The sequence below is a fragment of the Chelonoidis abingdonii genome, chromosome 10 (genome assembly GCF_003597395.2).
Source record: "Chelonoidis abingdonii isolate Lonesome George chromosome 10, CheloAbing_2.0, whole genome shotgun sequence".
Taxonomy (NCBI): Eukaryota; Metazoa; Chordata; order Testudines; family Testudinidae; genus Chelonoidis; species Chelonoidis abingdonii.
In genome coordinates this window covers 38,406,869-38,425,774 of record NC_133778.1, presented here as the reverse complement: position 1 = coordinate 38,425,774, position 18,906 = coordinate 38,406,869, and the positions used below count along the sequence as shown (strand labels likewise).

The window sequence follows — 18,906 nt, the reverse complement described above, 5'->3', positions numbered from 1 at the left end:
CCCAAGTGCTGCCCCTGCAGCTCCCACTGGCCAGGAACCATGCCAAATGGGGGCTACAGGGGTGGTGCCTGTGAATGTGGCAGCGTGCAGAGCTGCCTGGGTGAACCTCTGCATAGAAGCCAGAGGGGGGACATGCTGCTGCTTCTGGGAGCTGCTTGAAGTAAGCACCATCCAGAGCCTGCACCCCTGAGCCACGCTCTGGTGCCCCCACCTCTTGGTCCCAGCCTGGAGCACCCTCCTGCACCCTAAATCCCTCATCCTCAGTCCCACCCCTGAGCCTTCACCCCTTCCATGCCCCAAACCCCTGCCCCAGGCTGGAGCCCCCTCCTGCACCCTGAACTCCTCATTTCTGGCCCCATCCTGGAGGCCACACTCCCAGCCAAAGCCCTCACCCCCTCCCACACCCAACCCCATTTTCGTGAGCATTCATTGCCTGCCATACAATTTCTATACCCAGCTGTGGCCCTTGGGCCAAAACATTTGCCCACCCCTGAGCTATACATACGCAGGCCCCTCGCATTGTGTTATATGTAGGTGTGTCCACACCTGTTCCATCAACTACAGACATTTTAAATAATTTTGAATGTTTTTATTAATAAAATTATTTTTACAGCTCCCTTTCCCCAAGTTTGTGGGACATTTTGCAGAACAAATCAGAAGATATGGTCCCTACCCTGAAGAATTTACAGTCTTGCACAGGAAGGATGAGGGTCCCAGCAATAAAATGATGTGGAGATTTGGGCACCTGGACATTATTTTATTTTTAAATAAGTAATAATCCACATGTGGGAGGTAGTATAGTAAAAATGAGTTTGAAGGAGGAATTTGAATGAAGAAAGGGGACGGGCCAGGCAGGCAGACTCAGGGAAGGTGTTCCATGAAACCAGCCAAAAAGAAAAACAGGGCCACTCGAATTTTATAGGCGCACACGTGTATTCTCAAATAAAACATCTTCCTTGTCTCATTGCTTTCATAGGAATGCAAGTAACTTGCAGGATAACAGAAGTGAAAGCTTCCATTCTCAGTAAGGCTCCAGAAAGATTTCACAAGACTCCAGCAATAAAGGGCTGGTTTATAGATGGTACAACAAAACGACACTTTCCACAACCCTTTGACAACTGCCCCAGTGGAAATAAGACTGCACACTAGACAGCATGTGCACTGCTTTCACAGCTGCTGTATCTTATATGCAGAGCCACTTCCTTTTATGGAGTTCTTGTCATAGTCTGAACACTTCAGCTACCTCTTCCTCATCCACACACACACTCTTCCCTTCTTAGGAAATGACTTGTATACATTAATTGCATGTGATGCCTTTAGCCCTCTACCGTCCAAAGAGACTTCAACACATGAGAAAGTACAAGGCATGCATCATGTTGGCCAGATTAATGACGACTGTTTTTGTGTTTATCAAAATCTGCCCTCTGCAATAAATGGCAAAATATTAGTGCAAACAGGTGGGGGAGGGGAGAGGACTTATTTGCACAGTGCTATGTATGTATAAAGTCTCACATTTTAAAATCAGAATGAGTTAAGACCCTCCATTCATGTCCAAATATATATGCATACAAAAGCTTAGATTTCCATAAGAAAATCAGCTTGATGGATAGTGAATTACCTGATATATGTGTGTGTATGTGCTGGTATGGTTTGCACACAAATTTGAATGTTTCTGTGCACACACATATGATTTGACTAATTTCACACACAAAACATAGATTGACCGAGTTGCGCTTGTATCATTAGTGGTTGTTTTTGAAAACTGAGTCCCAAAAGCTTAAAACTTCCTTTTGTAAAAACTACTGCCATCAAACACCAGACATTCCTATTTCTGAGCACAGATTAGTCCTGAAAAGCGATGCCCTAATTAAAATATAATTCAGTTGTGTGCATGTTGGGCCCCTTTCCTCAAACCCCGTGTCTGTTTATTTGTCTTTCTTTAGATTACAAGCTACTTGGGCAGGGATGATGCCTCTTTTCGCAGAGCACATTACAAGTGCTAATAGAAATAATGAATACAGAGAAAAATAATGAAAAATAGTTTAAGATTCAAAATGAGGAATGCACTCACAGGAATAGTATCACTTCTCAAATAAAAATGTTACTTCTTTCAGCTGCAGAAGAAAAAAAATGAATGATGTAAAGATAGAGAGGGGCATGTAAAGGAAATTAAATGGTTAAAAAAAAAAAAAAGGCAATGATAAAACCAAAACAATATAAAGGCCCAACAGGCTGAGTTCTGTAGAACTCACTCAGGTTATCTTACACCCTATACATCATTTAGACAATCCACCACATACTTTGATTACAGGCAATATTTACTGTTCTTTATTGTTAAGTTGGCTTGCAGAAGCACTTTAAAAAGATCATTCTCTCTTTACATTATCCTCCTTTGGAAAGAGACTATGTTTTAGTTCATTGCATTGCACAATGGACCCCTACTCTCAGCTGGGGCCTCTAGCTGCTACTGGAATACAAATAATAATGGTTACCATTATTACAGCCTTACACTGGTTCTCACATTAAGGCTTCCTGTTTTTGTCCTTTTTATGCTCATAGCCAGTCAGGTTACCTACACACCTCATTCCTGAAGGCTTGCTTCATTAAATTTGAGAGGACGCCTCTTCTAGGCTCTAAATCCACTGAATAAACTGCATTAGTTGAAGATTTGACTTCCTTACTGTCAGAGACATAGTGCAAATGTCCCGACTGTCCACGTGGTCTGGCAGAAGGTAAATGATCATGTACTGGGAGAAGAGCATTAGTAGGAGCGACTGTGTTAGTTTTAGCCCCATCTCACTGACTAAGAAGTTTAGGAGCTGGCAGGCAGATGCTTGATTGCAGCTGAATAAAGAAAACGGTTGCTGACCTAGTTTTCTGGCCTCTCATTTAAAACTCTTACCAAAGGACTTTACAGTTGAAAAGTATGAGAGTCAACCAGGCTGTGAGCATCATGGATGTGAGCTGTAATGTTAACATGAACTGATTTGATCTTAATTAGCTCCTTTCAATGACAGTGTAGTTTATGGAACACAAGGCCCCAGCTCCCCTGCTTCTAGTCAATCTTCCTTTTTAATATTCACTTGATTTCCGTTTTGAAATCATAATCCCTTCAAGTATTCCAAGTTTCCAAGGAGGGGTTTAACAGCACGTCCTTTAGTCTGGAACTGTTTCCTTATATAAACAAGAACTGCAATTTTGTTTCATCTCAGTTCCTTGGTAAATAGGTGCAAAGATTTTGTTCTAGCACATGGATAAGGTACACAAGTCAAGGAGAGCATTAGCAGCAGCTTCCTATGGGAATGCAATGAAATTTACCCTCTGTATTTAAACATTTACGAAGTTATCTTTTGTGGTTTCCTTTCCAAGACTATTCTATGCCTGATTTTCTATAGACGCTTAACTTACACAACTCTTTAATTGCGAATAAAAAACCCAGAGAACTGCCCATCACCAAAATGGGTGTTTTTAAAGACTATATTCTAATTATAATTCCCTGCATGTACCTCCCAAGTTTAACAGTTTAGCCATCTCAGAATGCACCATTATACTGATTACATCAATTTCACCAGCTGTGAAAGAATAATAGGTGAGCCCATTGCATTTTTATGATGGTAAATTGAGATGCAGTACTATATGGACTTCTTTCACAAAAGGATCTGATCATCCAAAGAAGATTTGTCACAGACATCAGTGTCAAAGTTATTTCCTCTTCTTCTCCCTTCCTATAGTGCAAGCTCTTGGGGTCAGGGCTCTCTCGCACTAGGTGTTCACTGCTTAGCACAATAGGGCTCCATTTTCAGGTGGGAGCTCTAGGAACTACTGGAATACAAATAATAAACTGTGATAAGGGGACACCATTAACTTGAAATCCAGTCACTTTAAGAACAGGGTTAAAATTAGTTTCAAGCATTCAGACGCTTGCCAATTTTTGTGGTTCTACTTATTGGCTGCTTTAGGGTTATTACTGTGAACTATCCTAACAAGAGTTAAATAATCCTTCTGCTTCTGAGGAGAGGTTGAAGGGAGAACATGACTAAGCCCCACTTGTATTTTTAGACATTGACGAGGGGGTGCAACCCTATATTCCAGCTCCAAATGGACTAAAGTAAAGGAAAAGTCTAAAGACCAGGAATGAGAACAGAATTGTGATGAATGAATGGACACTTCTTTGGGGAAATGGGAAGTACCTGATATTTTGCATTCCAAAAGGCAAAATATTTGCTTATCCCTGTTTAGTGGAGACATTTGGTGCATAAGACTTTCCTTGCATATATGTTTTTGTTTGGCATTACACCTCACCTTAAATTTTTTGTTCGTCTTGCTTAGAACCAAATCCTGAAGTCTTTATTCAGCTATGACTGTAGGATCTGGCCCTAAAATAACACCTACCTATAAGTATAGTATCATAAGATACAATGTAAATCTGTAACTTTCATTAACCAAAATTAACAGGCTTATTTGAGTATTAAATTACAGTGATTTTTATATACACTAACCATTCTTGACATCCTTTCAGTCCCACACTGTGCTGCAAAGAAGTGATATATACCAAGTTGGGAAAAAATGTTGCAAGTCCTGAGCAAGTGCCCAGGTTCATTATTACACTTCTGCTTCCCTTTAAGGCCAGTAGTCAGTTTCCTCTCTCCTGAAGGACTTGATAGGGTTTGTTCCTAAATTAATGCAAGCCTCCACAATCAATTCATTATCGCAAATAAAAGCAAAAATTCATTTAACATAGGGCAGAAAATAGAGAAAAAGAATCACAAACAAAATAAATGTTATTTTTGTTCTGCTTGATGACTAACATTTTATGAAAAGCCCAGAGAGCTTAGCTCCAAGCTCAGCTCTGGATAGTTTCGGTTAAGCTTCCCAAAGACTTCACATAAGTCACCAGAATCTCCTCTCAGCACAGCAGGCTGTCAGCTGGACTTGACACATTTCTTTCAGAGAAATGCTTTATTTGTTCTTCAGGTACCATTTTGAGCTTTATTTCTTCCTCTTTACAGTCTTGTGTGGCTTCGCAAGACCAGATGTTAAGTGTTGCCGTTAGCACCTTTTATATTACCTTACATTACAGGCCTGTCATCATTGCACCAAGTAAACTGTATTTCAGACATACCTGATGAGGTTCGTTATTCCTTTTCTCTCGACACACAGTCTTCATTTCCTCCTCTTTGACTTGCACAGCCATTACACACACTTGGGAACAAAAAGTTTATATAAGCCTGAGCTAGTGTCACTGAACACTTGCAAAACCTCCCCTTTGTCATCAATGGTGCAGGTCCAGACACTAATTAAACAGCCCAGAAGATTTCATTTTAGATGCTTGGGAGCCTAAAGGGCTTCCTCACCTCCTCTCTCTTCATTTGAAGAGACATTTTCCTTGCAGTAGCTTCTTTTAGCAGTTTTTCTTTTAATGAATATTTCATGCAAGGTATTATCATTATTTCCTGGTTGAGTAGAGTTTGGAAAACTATACACCCAATGTAATGCCAGAGTAGATTTTGTTCCTACTGGACAGACATCAAGATTCACAATACTACAATATGACATTGAGAAAGCACATATAGGTCTTGTTTTGAATTGTTATATCAATATTCACTCCATTTTTTATGTAATCCAATGCACACAAATTCTTCCTTCTTTTTAAGATTCTGTTGCCATAATGACTATGTCAAGGTTTCTCAATATTTTGTTTGAATTAAAATTAGAAGTTTGCTCATAAGACTCAGAATTCTTGACTCTAAAAGGAGGAACATGTAGTTTCTAATTGCATTTTTTTTGCATAGCAAAATTATTATAGTACTAAGACACCCAAACCCAAGTGGAAATTAGTTCCCCACACCTTCCTCATAAATAGAATGCAAAATGCACCACAGACATGTAAAACAGTTATTTTTGTGAGTAGAAGCTACTGTCTAATTTTTTTAACCATAAGAAATGCATCTTGTAGTTCCATCCCAGAAGATGCTGTTCTTCTGAACCTTTTAGTGCTGGGAATCACGGTTTCCAAAGAAAGTTAATGCAAGGCTTTTTAGTTCATCAAAAATTCCTGATTCCTGCATCACATATTTAGTTTTCTGTAACAATTCTTATACCTAAACAGAGTAGCTGGAATAAAGTCATAAAGCATCAAGGAAGTCACTCCAACAGATATATAGTATGTGCTCTTCGTTCAAAAATAGGGAGTAGAAAATATAAATAAAAATGGCCATCTCACACAGAAAACCCTGATTTTATTTGTCTGACTGATTTGCATAGAAATGAGTTTCAGTGGTCATCTGTCACAATTTGAGTCTCAGGCGATGACATACAGATAGTTTAAGGAGTGCATGTTTAAAACACCATGCCATTAAAATAAACATACTAAATCCTAAACACAGTTAGTCAGTGGTCTTCTAATATACTTGTGCAGCCCCACTGAAGTTAATTGGATCGTACAGGTATAATAGAAGAGATACATTGGTCCAATGACTGTAAACATGTGGGGTAACTGTTCTATTATTTTCAAATGTATTAACACCAGAAATTGATTTGGATTTAAGCAAATTTCAATTCATATTCCAATTCCAGGCCTGACCCAGCAGTCTTTTCAAACACACTATTCCCTTTGAAAGTAGTGGATCAAGCACGTTACAAATGCACACACTTAGCTCAGACATTGTATGGTCACACTATAAGCACTGTTTTGTATTTTACATTAGACATCAAAGCAGAACATCTAAAATTTTTATAAAAAGGCAGTAATTGCTATTTTGACATCAAAAGTTTGTTAAAATATAGTAAGGCACCATTGGATTAACCAGTTTTGTTTCATGCTTATCTTTTTTAAACACTATGCATAGTGAAATAAATATCGTAATACTGATCTTATTGTAAATATCTACTTGTATACAAAATGATATACTGAATGTTAAAATGATGCACTTTTTTAATATATCTGGTGAATTTTACAATCAAAAAGACATACATTTATTACTGTCTGAGGGAAAAATGATTACTTTCATTTCTCAAAGGCGTTTTATGGCTGCTTAGCGTATACATATTGAAAAAATTTCTACTAGTAAAGAAAGTGCTAAGAATCAAACAGTTCCAAAAAGATTAGATTTCTTTGCTTCCCTCACTGAAGCCCACATCACAGTTTAAAATTAGACTTGCACTAATTTGTTATGGCTTTGGTTATGATTATAAAGAAATTCTGCTCATGAAGTGAATTAGAGAGTATTTTGGATGGTGCAGTCAGCTACAGGAATGAAATACAGCATTTTCATTGACACAGCCAAAGTAAAACTGTCTTGCTATATGCAAATAAGTTACAAAAATGTATAACTTCTGGAGTTGCTCTCAGTTGTTACACTGCATAACTATTCATATTTCATTAAGACTTGGCAGGGTGATGCATTAAAATATTGTATTCTCAAGTCCATGATGTCATTCCTCAGAAAGCCATAAGTGCTTTGGTTTAACAGCATCAATACAATAATTTATCCTATAAATATCACTAGGTGTTTTAAATCTTCTTTGGACTTTAGACTCACACAATAGTGGGCCACGAACAGATTTTCAATATTCATAGCCCGTATTTTTTTGTTTTTTTTTTTAAGTGCCATGCTTACAAGTAATGTTAGTACATTTACAGATCACATGGGCTTGATCCAAAGATACATGTCACAGATGGAGCTGCTTCTGAAATCTGTGCAAGAAGCTCACATGGCTCTGATCCTCTGTGTGTGTGTGTGTGTGTGTGTGTGTGTGTGTGTGTGTGTGTGTGTGTGTGTGTGTGTGTGTGTGTGTGTGTGTGTGTGTGGTGTGTGTGTGTGTGTGTGTGTGTGTGTGTGTGTGCGTGTGTATATATTTCAACGTAGGATCAAGTCCATGGAACACATCTCAGAATCAGGCCCAGAGATATCAAAATATAAAAATATGTATTTTTATCAAATACTATCATAGGTAAAAAAATCCAAACGTGACTTTGTAAACATACTGGAAAGGCAAAGCTGTATTCATCATGTTCATATCCTACCCTGTCATCAGTGGGATTACACAGATTGTAAGGCAGGGTGGGATCTGCCACTACAGAGTCACATAATGGAGAAGGTCCCACTGCACACATTTCCCTAGGGTTCAATGTTCATTTTGAACAGTCTCTTCTGCCAACCCCCCGAGATGTTCAAGTGTTGGGCTCAAAAGTATCATACTGTAACAAAACTCGCAGAGTTGAATGAGGAATCATGTTTTCTACTGCTGAGAGGGTGGCGGGGAGGAGGTGTTGGCATTCTGCCCAATATATTTCTAACTTGCGTGGCTTCTTCTTTTGATTTAATGAGCGACACAGTATGAAACTTGTCCACCAGTGAGGACTTCCTGGGGACTCCAGTGAGCACATTGAGAGAGTCAGAGATTGGTGGGGAGGTGACGGAAAGAAAGTCATTCTTCAAAGCTAACTTTCAGAAGTCCAGCTGACAGAGATACATTCATCAGACACGTTCAAATCCAGAATCAAAGTCCTCCTACGATTTCCAATGTCTTTTTCCATTTGTTTACATCAGTTTATAAAATGCACTAAACAAACATTCTTTGCTCATGTACAATATTTAGAGGCAGTTCTGCAATTTCACCAATCACCACAATGCCTAAAAAACGTTTGCTTTCTCCTAAGAAGGAAATTTCCTTCAGATTCCTCCTGATACCCTCTGAAACAAGAGTTTGGACCCAGGCAGGCTATGGAGCAAGCTCAGAAGGTCAATACACTCCACCCCTGTTGAACCAGCATGGACAGCAAGTTCTACAGTTTATGGCTTTCACTAGAAAATGCTGTTCCACCAGATCCCTCCTGTTTAAATGTGAGGGCCATTCATTCAAGCGCTCACTTGATCTCAATTCCCATGCAACACAAGGGAGAAGCACTAGAGCAGCCAAACCACACAGAGCTTCATTAGTCAAAAACATCTTGAATTATACCCAGAAACAAATGGGAAGCCAATGCAATCTGTGGAGCACAGGTGTTAGCAGGCTTCACAGAAGGAGCATATAATTTTGTACTAGCCGTAGTTGGAGAAGTCTTCAGGTGTAGCCTGACATAAAGAGCATTACAGTAATCTAATTTTGAGGGCATGATCCACATCCAAATGGAAAGGATCAGTAGAGATTAACAGCATAAGACTATTACAAAACAAGACATCAGGGCCATACAGGACACTATTACACTGCTGAATTCTCAATTTTCTCTTTTCTTTGAGAATTCTCCTTCATGTCATGGTAATGTTTTCCCTCAAGAATGAAGGCTGGAGATAGCCTCTGCTGGAGCCCAGTGCTGATGGGGTGTCAGAAAACGATGCCATTTAGTTGTCACCCTCAGAGGAAGGGTGTGCAATCTGTAGCATAGACACATACTTTTGACAGGCTAAACCAGGGGTAGGCAACCTATGGCATGTGTGCTGAAGGCACCACGTGAGCTGATTTTCAGTGGCACTCACACTGCTGGGTCCTGGCCACCGGTCTGGGGGGCTCTGCATTTTAATTTAATTTTAAATGAGCTTCTTAAACATTTTAAAAACCTTATTTACTCTACATACAACAATAGTTTAGTTATATATGATAGTCTTAATAGAAAGAGACCTTCTAAAAACGTTAAAATGTATTACTGGCATGCAAAACCTTAATTTAGAGTGAATAAATGTAGACTCGGCACACCACTTGTGAAAGGTTGCCGACCCCTGGGCTAAACTATGGTCAAAAGAATTTGGGTTGAACTATTAACTTGCAGACTCACATAAAGTTGAGCAGTAGCATGCAGAAGCAGGATAGGGCATTGAAGCATGCAAAAAAAGATCCAAGGGAATCTCATATGTGCGCCATCCCCATGTGATTCATTTCCGGGCAGACAGCAGTAAATTATTGGACTTTGTCCCACAAACTAGTTAGGGGGCTTGCACCTGCTCTTGTTGAATTCAATGGCAAAACTCCTACCAAGGTCACTGGGAACAGGACGGGACCCAGTAAGAATATGTATATTGTTATATATGGTCCCCAAAATGCCTTTCATGACAGCCTGCTATATAAGCAAGTAAAATCTATAGTTTTAAGCAACTATTGTTCATAAACTGTACCTTACTTCTCTAACAGATACTCAAATTACCCCTAATCACAAGCCAAAAGTGGAAACAAAGCAGAAGAGGCAACTTTCCAATGACATGGGCGTGAGAAGTAATTCAAGAGAAATCTAAAACCAGCAGTCACCCTGAGAAGGGCTGGAAGTCCACTTCACCTTGGTATAGGTGGGAGCGGTGGGACACCTCTTTCCCTTCGGCCAGAGCCATCTAGAAATGAAAGAAAGAGATGGCTGTGTTCATCATGATATATTTCTTTCACACAGAAGAGCGTGCCCAAGCTCCTCATGAAACGATTTGTGAAGAACAACTTTTTAAGGACCCGTATTATCCATTTTGTGAGCAGTTTTGTGTAGTTTATTGGATGATTTATTCACCAAGTTAAGAAATATAAGTGATGGGGGCAGGGATAGCTCAGTGGTTTGAGCATTGGCCTGCTAAACCCAGGGTTGTGAGTTCAATCCCTGAGGGGGCCATTTGGGATTAGGCCTGCTTTGAGCAGGGAGTTGGACTAGATGATCTTCTGAGGTCCCTTCCAACCCTAATAATCTATGTACAGAATAGTTCCTATTCAATGCCCTAAATACCAAAAAGCATAAGGTTTTTCTGCCTTTTGGCTTTTTCTGCCTCTTGAGGACACATGGACAACTCTTGTTAGCATTAATAAGAGTTATCAGTTCTACAAGGGCATTAAGTCTTACTGTTACTTTAAAACAAATGCAAATTGTAATAAAAACACTGAAGTTCTACAGTTTAGGTGTGATAAAATCTCAAAGCACCATTTCTCCACAAGAAAATTTCCATCCAAAAACTAGGCAAATTAAATTTGAGAAGGGTATATAATTCCCAGACCCTCCCCCTACTTAAAAAAAAAAGTATCAAGTTTCATAGGACTTGATCCTGCAAACAATCTTTCAGTGTTTCCTGCCTGGATAGGGTGCGAGATCAGGCCCTTAGACTTATAAATCTTAACTTATTAAGAGGATGTTAGTTTCTCCCATTTTTACCCGAAGAGATTTTACATATTTTCATGTTTACAGAGTCTGTACTCAACAACAGAAGAGGGACTTGCACAGGGAACATCTACACTATTTGTATACATGAGAATTCAACCATTAAATTTCTTCAAGCCACCACCAACAAAAATATTGAGAGATCTATTAGGCCCTATTCTCCCTCCAACACCTTTACAATCCCAATGCGAGTTGTGTTTGTATGTTTGAAGGGAGAATTATGAGTTTTTAGGTTGGATGGTGTGTGCAGCCAATAGCTAATAGAAAAGGGGTAATGGTAATTAGCAGAGAAATTAGTAAACTCAGTCTACTAAGGAAAAGCAGATGCATAGAGATGCAAATTGTTCCCAGTTCTAAATATTTTTATCTTCACACTACTATGCATAGGTTTTTTTCACTACATCCGTCACTAGGCCACCTGAAGGCCTGACTACTATCTTTCAAAATTATCAATATTTGGCAAAACAAAAACAAAAAACAAAACAAAACACCATACCTCTGCTTTCATTCCTTGCTAGTTTACTGGGGTAACTTTTGTTCATTGGAACATATGGCTCTGGAGGTGGCAGGTCAGATATCGGATGGAAGGAAAATCTGCTTTCCCACTCATCTGGGGAGAAAAACAGTTACAAGAAAAATTTAAAAGTAACAATTCTTAACAGAAGAGTTGCATCGTATTGATATTATTACACATTCAGTATTGCAGTACCTCTTAGAAGCCCAAGTCATAGACCAGAACCCCACTGTGCTAGATGCTGTACAAATACAGAACAAAAAGATGGCCCAAATTAGCCTGAATTCACTTCATCATTCATTGATCATTTACATCATTGCACCTGCCTTGTCTTATTGTTTACAATGCTCCATTAAAAACAAACTAAGACAAATAATTCAAACAGGAGTCCACTGAAATCTGCAAGAGTCCTAATAGTGTGACTCAGAATGTTATATGAAGACTCTGTGTCTTCTACCCGCCTTACCGTCTGTGCAGAAGAACTTAGCCTTCAGGGTTGAGATTCGATGCCCAAGGGGATGGTGGCTTCAAGCCTTGGCATAGATAGGGCTGCCTGAGCTAAGTTATGGTAGTTTCCCTAGGCTGCCCTACAGGCCCCACAGCACTGCCTTGAATGTCTGCAGTTCTGTGTGCTGGGGCCCCTTCTGCCTTTTGCCCCGCCTGGGCATGGCCCCTATGCTATGGCTTGTGAGGGGTAGTCCTTGGAGGGCAGCCTTATGACTGTCTTTTTACAGTGCCCGTGCTGGGGGAATCCTCCCATAGTCAGCTATGAAGCTTTTAGAGAGTCTCTTTACATTACTCCGGCCCTTGTACGCAGCATAAAGGGCTTGGAGTTGGTAGGAGGATCTCACTCTACGTTGTTTCCTGATTTTCAATATTGCACCCACTTATGCACATAATAAATTTGGCCCTACGTAGTCTATATTAAATTAATCTTATCGCCAACTATAGAAATGTGTAGTAGGATTCAGGGTGCTGAATTTGCATTATAGCTACTGAGACCTCATCGATGTGCAAAGTATCCAAAGAGCTAGAGCCACTACAGCATCCAATAAAATTCAATGTTCAAAGAAAAAAGAAAAATTAGCAGCATTGTGAGAAAATGCATAATCAAGGAGAAATGTGCATCTTTTGTAAAAAGTGTGAAAATAAAGCTAAAGGTTTCAGTATTTCTTCAATCGCTAGAGACTCACATTTCCCTGTACAACAAAAGAGGGGTCAGATTCCAATGACATATTTGTAGTAAATCAAAATCTTGGAAAAAATAGCCTGTGCTCATATTACACTGCCTGTATCTGAATGCAGATGTTCAAGGGGCAGAATAAGGGCACATAGGCAACTTTGTTTTTTGTCATTTCCAGCACTTTGCAGCCGTAACACTCTTGTAATGTAGGTTTTTGTATGATGTCATCCAGCTATGACCTGAGTGAACTTTACCAACAATTGGACCACAGGATTGATTATTTTGGGGCCCAGATTTGCATTCCTGAGGCAAACAAGACTCACCTTGATTTCAATCAGAGTTCTGCTTGTGAAGGAACTATGTAGGTTCTGACCTCTAAAGGTGATTTGAACAGAAAAAAAGTGGTTGCATCCAGTTTTGCCTCTTATGCTGTATCGAGAAAACTCAGAAGGATTATTTTAGAGTCTTATTTTCTGCTTGCTTTTTATCCTAGAAATATCAGGAATGTCAAGTCTGGTCTTTCCTGATTTTGTTGGGAGATGCAAATGTATATTGTGAGCTCATGCCTTAATTGAAAGGAAAGGAATGATTCATCTTTAATGCACATATTCTTTATCCCCACTGTTTAGTAGCCAAAATGGAAAACCCACAGAAGTTTTAAACAGTTTGACTAAAGATCCCTTTCCTTCACTACTGCTCAGCTTTTACTTTGTCTCCTGTGATGTCATAATCCCACTACTTCAGTCGTCCAAAGGGTTTCAGGGCAGAGATCACCTGAATTTTTAACATGGAAAAAAAAGTCCTTCAGGCTTTCTTTATACAGCATAAAGAAGCAAGGAATGGCACACACGCTTCCTCTTTTTAGGTTACCTTTGAATGGTTATTTTTGAGGTCCAGTGCTTGCTGAAGTCCCACTGGCATGCTAGTATGTTCATGTCAGTAGTACTGTTAACTTTGCACTTCTGTTTTCCACATTAAAATATTTAGATAACTCCATACGGCAGGCCTTTTTAGACCCAAGTTACACTGGGGTCGGTCAGTAACAACTCCAGTGTAAAACTGGTGAGAGCTCAGAATCAGACTCTAAGCATCAGTGAAGTATCTCATTTAACGTTTGGGGGGCCAAATGCTGATAGCTTTACTTAGACACACATATATTGTGTATGTCTGAGAATGCAGCTCACCTTCACATGACGAGTCCGGGAAGCCATTTCTGATTGCTGATGGTGCAGGAGGTGGTGGTGGAGGAGCTCCGGAACCAGGTCTGTCAGGAGGAAGTGGAGGCCTTGGTCCACCTCTCTGGTTTTCTAATCCTGCCCTGGAAGGCAGCTGTGGAGTAGCAGGCAATGCCCGTGAAATGCTGCCATTTCTGTTTACAGGGGGAGGAGGTGGAAGGGGTCCTGAATCAAGACAGAGAATCAAATCAATAATCTATTGTACCATAAAACCTACCATTCTTCTATCAGCTCTAAGCATTGTCGTCTTGCATAGCTCTGAAGGGTGTCAGATAGGATACGAGCTTTGATGGGCTCCAAAAGCAATGGGGAGGGTTGTCTGCCTCCTTCAGCCAGAGGGAGGGAACACAGTAATGCAGTGTTTGACATCTCTTTCCTGATCCACCCTCCCCTCAGTGTGGCTGATCTATACAGAGTGCAGGTTCAAGGGGCATGTTTACACAGAAAGGAGGCTTAAATGTCATCTTTCCACTCCCCTTGCCTCAAATAGCCTCTGTGCAGGGCTGGTCTCTTCGTTCCACGTTAATGCAGCCCTAAAGCTGCTCTAACTTATGCTGGCTGCAAATGGTCACAAAGGGCTAAAACTACAATGGAGCATCAGGGCAGCACAGAGGGTCCTGGCCATATCCCATTTCCTTCAGCCACACCCTCTTTTAAGGTAACGGGAAGGGAAGTGGTGTAAGAGCTCTCTGAACCAAGAGAACATAAGAGCGGCCATACTGAGTCAGACCAATAGTCCATCTAGCACAGGATCCTGCCTCCAACTGTGGCCAGTACCACAGCTTCAGGGGGAGTGTACAGAACAGGGCAATTTTGGAGTGAACCACTCCTGGCTTCCACTTCTGGCTTCTGACAGTCAGAGGTTTAGGGTCACCCCAGTCATCTTGCTTAATAGCCATTGATGGACTTATCCTCCATAAATTTATGTAGTTCTTTTTCGAATCTAGTTATACGTTTGGCCATCACAACATCCCATGGCAATGAGTTTCATGGGTTAATTATGCATTATGTGAAAAAGTACTTCCTCTTATTTCTGTTAAACCAATGGACTATTAATTTCAGTCGGGTGATGCCTGATATTTGTATTGTGGGAAAGAGTAAAACACACTTCTCTATTCACTTTTTTCCACACCATTCATGATTTTATAAACCTCTATCATATCTTCCCTTAGTCATTTCTTTTTTAAGCTGAACAGCCATAATCTTTTTAGTCTCTTCTCATATGGAAGCCGTTCCATACCTCTGATCATTTTTGTTGCTTTTCCCTGAACCTTTTCTAGTTCTACTATCTCCTTTTTGAGATAGGGCAACCAGAACAGGACACTGTATTGAAGGTGTGGGCGCACCATGGATTTATGTAGTAGAAAATATGATAGAAAAATATCATAATGCTATCTCCTTCCTACCAGTTCCTATCATTCTGTTAGCCTTTTTTACGGCTGAGCAGAAGTTTCCATAGAACAATATATGGGCACTCCAAAATCTCTTTCTTGGACGGGAACAGGTAATTTAGAATCCATCATTATATATGTATAGTTGAGATGATTTTTTTCCAATGTGCATTACTTTGCACTTATCAGTGTTGGGTTTCATCTGCCCCTTTGTTGCTCATTCAGTTTTGTGAGATCCCTTTGTAACTCTACACAGCCAGCTTTGGACTGAACTATCCTGAATAATTTTGTATTGTCAGCAAACTTTGGCACTTTACTCTTCACTCTCTTTCCCATACCATGCTGGGTGTTAGGACCAGATTCTGCCAATGGCATAGTGTAAAGAAGAATTCAGCTCAATAATGGCAGCGTTATGCAGTATGGGATCAGTTCTCTCTCTTACACAAATATTTGCTGCATGCCAGGCTCTGCTGTGGCTGCAGTACACGAATCTGTCTCTGAATTAGAAACAGACCTCACACACAGATTTTAACATTTCCAATGTCAGTATATTTGAACTACTGTAGCGGTAACATGCCTAGAGCCAGCATGAACGATATCACACATAATGTGGGGCAATTAATCAACACAATTAAATTCTCCTAAGTCATTTTTTTATAACAAGTATCCCCTTGGCTCAAAGAAATCTAGTTACATCTATTAAAGATGTATTACAGATGCATCTATTAAAAATAAATCAGCAGATATTGTGCCACTATCCAAAAGCAAAAATGTGTCACAAGAAATCCTACATACTTTGTGGTTTACATTTACATGCTACTACAGCTTGCAATCCTGAAATGGTGCTCCATTAGTGAGCGTTAATTCATTTTAGTAACTTTAAGATCGGGGTCGGCAACCTTTCAGAAGCGGTGTGCCGAGTCTTCATTTATTCACTCTAATTTAAGGTTTCGCGTGCCAGTCATACATTTTAACATTTTTAGAAGGTCTCTTTCTATAGCTCTATAATATATAACTAAACTATTGTTGTATGTAAAGTAAATAAGGTTTTTAAAATGTTTAAGAAGCTTCAATGCCAGAGCCCCCCAGACCAGTGGCCAGGACCTTGGCAGTGTGAGTGCCACTGAAAATCAGCTCGCGTGCCACCTTCGGCACACGTGCCATAGGTTGCCTACCCCTGCTTTAAGATAATGAGAGAAATTATTCCAATTAAAAATAATGTAAATATTAGAAGGATATGGATTAAGAAGTAAACACAAGGTTCCCTTCTATTCACTATATTATCAAGAAGATTGTTATTAACAATAAGAGTATAATCTATGTTCTTGAACATTAGTAATAAAAGGCACAGGGCAAAGTATATTATGACATATCATCATGGAAACAATATTCTTTTTGTTAGAAATCTGCATATGATAAGTGACAAAGTTGACTCAAATATAATGACACTTGTTATGATAACTACTGTAGTACACATTAAAATAACTTAAATACCACTGTAAGTGTACATGATCTTTAACACGCACAGAGCCTGTTTCTGCAAACCTTTACTTGTGAACATTGCCTCTGACAATCTGTACTACTCCCGGGGGGTAAAGATTACTCATCTGATTAGACCCACAGATAAAATAAGTTTGTTGCACCAAAAAATATAATTATCAAACATACTGTTTGTCATTGCTATTAACTATGATAGTAATAATGAATGTGTAAACACTACAGCAGAATTACTGCTACTAAAAATGACTTGAGTGGAATGGTGCTTATAATCAGCCCGACTGAAGAAAGGTAGTATTACATGAAGTGGCAGCTACATGACCCATGTGCCTGCGAGAACAACTTGCAAATCAAACTCAGGTCATGGTAGTTAATTCAAGTCTGAATAGTGATCTTTAAAGATGTAACTGATTAAACCAGTCAGTCACACTTTTTCAGTGAAAGGAGGACTTCAATTTTTAAAACTGATTGCCATTTTGGTCTATAGCTTCAATTTATATGGCAAATAAAGAGCAAAGTATGTCAATCGATTTAAAGCTACAGCTCATACTATATTTTGAAAAGCAAGAAGGAAATTGGTGTTGGAGGTAAATTCAGCTACTTCACTGAAACCATGTGGATAACAATTAGTTTAGTCATTACAAGGGTAGTCGGGAGAGCTGAAAAAATGCACACTGCTGTACCTGATCTGCTAGGAGGATCTCTTACTGGAGGAGGAGGCCGCTCATTTGGAGGGGGAGGAAGAGGCCCAGATCGACCTGCCCCAGGCAAGCTGGGAGGAGCAAGAGAACCTAGAGAGAGATTCCTTTGTGGAAGACGTGGCATGTCATCATTTCCACTGGAAATGGGTGGAACTGGAGGTAAGCCTGGTCTGCCTGGAGGCAGGGGTGGAGCCTGTGAGACAGCGGATGGCCGAGGTGTGGAAGGAACGGGAGGTTTACTGTTTTGAGGTGGTGGAGGTGGAAAAGAAGGTTCCCGGTTGATGGATGCCCTGTTTCCTGTTGGAGGTGGTGGCGGCGGGGGCTTGTCATCTGTTGACTTGCCAGGTGCAGGAGGAAGGGGAGGTCTGTTAGAGAAAGAAGGTGAGGAACTTGGAGTCGACTGGCGAATAGATCCTCCGAATCCTGTATTTCTGTTTCCTGGGAAAGATGGAGGGATAGGCCCTGCACTGGTTTGCCTGTTTGCTCCTGGCACAGGAGGGGATACTCTGTTGTGTAAACTTGATGGAATGGGTCTCAGAGTATTTGGCACTGGAGGAGGTCCTGTATCTGGTTTGGAACCAAAATCAGGTCTCGGAGGTGGCATTCGGTTTCTCTGTGGTTCGGCAGCGGTACTTCTTTGCCCCAAAGAAGGCCCTGGAAATCTCCCTACGGCACCTGGAGGTGAAAAAGGCTTGGCAGATGTTGTTCTTCCTCCTGGTGGTAGCATGGGAGGTCTGTTTCCTCCAGAATCTGGAAACAGAAGTAAATACTGCTTATATCAGAGTAAAGGGCTGGGCAAAGGCAAGAGAAGGTAAAACACACTGTGAGAATGGGCCAAATTTTCACGTCTTTATTTGAATGCACTGGGAGTTTTGCACTGGTTGTAAGGACTGACTGAAGTCTTCAGAATTTGTCCCCATAAGACTACTCAGTAGGTAATTTAAATGCATTTGTAGCAACAGCTTCTAAGTAGCCATTATGTTCTATCACAGCAGGATGGCATACAAAGGATACTGGCTCTCATCCTTTCCAAACTACACTGCTACCTCAATATAATGCCACCCAATATAATACGAATTTGGATATAATGTGGTAAAGCAGCGCTCTTGCAGTGGGGTCAGAGGGGGGCACTCCAATGGATCAAAGCAAGTTCAATATAACACGGGTTTCACCTATGACGTGGTAAGATTTTTTGGCTCCCAAGGACAGCATTATGTCGAGGTAGAGGTGTATTGTACCCTTTTCAGGAGTCTGATTTGT

The 18,906-nt window shown here is 40.3% G+C and overlaps 1 protein-coding gene across 6 annotated transcripts in view; it reads right to left on the bottom strand.

Annotated features, from left to right (window-relative positions):
* Nucleotides 1-6,219: 6,219 nt before the first annotated feature.
* WIPF1 (WAS/WASL interacting protein family member 1) overlaps nucleotides 6,220-18,906 on the bottom strand; it is a 79,397-nt gene continuing 66,710 nt past the window's right edge. For 3 of the 6 annotated variants that reach the window (XM_075070104.1, XM_075070105.1, XM_075070106.1), the window contains 5 exons: nucleotides 17,629-18,396; nucleotides 14,007-14,222; nucleotides 11,622-11,735; nucleotides 7,855-10,322; nucleotides 6,220-7,741 (listed from right to left, as the gene is read on the bottom strand). In XM_075070104.1, coding sequence (XP_074926205.1) covers nucleotides 10,267-10,322; nucleotides 11,622-11,735; nucleotides 14,007-14,222; nucleotides 17,629-18,396 — 1,154 coding nt within the window. In that variant the 3' untranslated portion in view covers nucleotides 6,220-7,741; nucleotides 7,855-10,266. Of the gene's footprint in view, nucleotides 7,742-7,854; nucleotides 10,323-11,621; nucleotides 11,736-14,006; nucleotides 14,223-17,628; nucleotides 18,397-18,906 lie in introns of those variants that run through there. The other 3 variants (XM_032784546.2, XM_032784548.2, XM_032784549.2) reach the window with 1 other exon arrangement.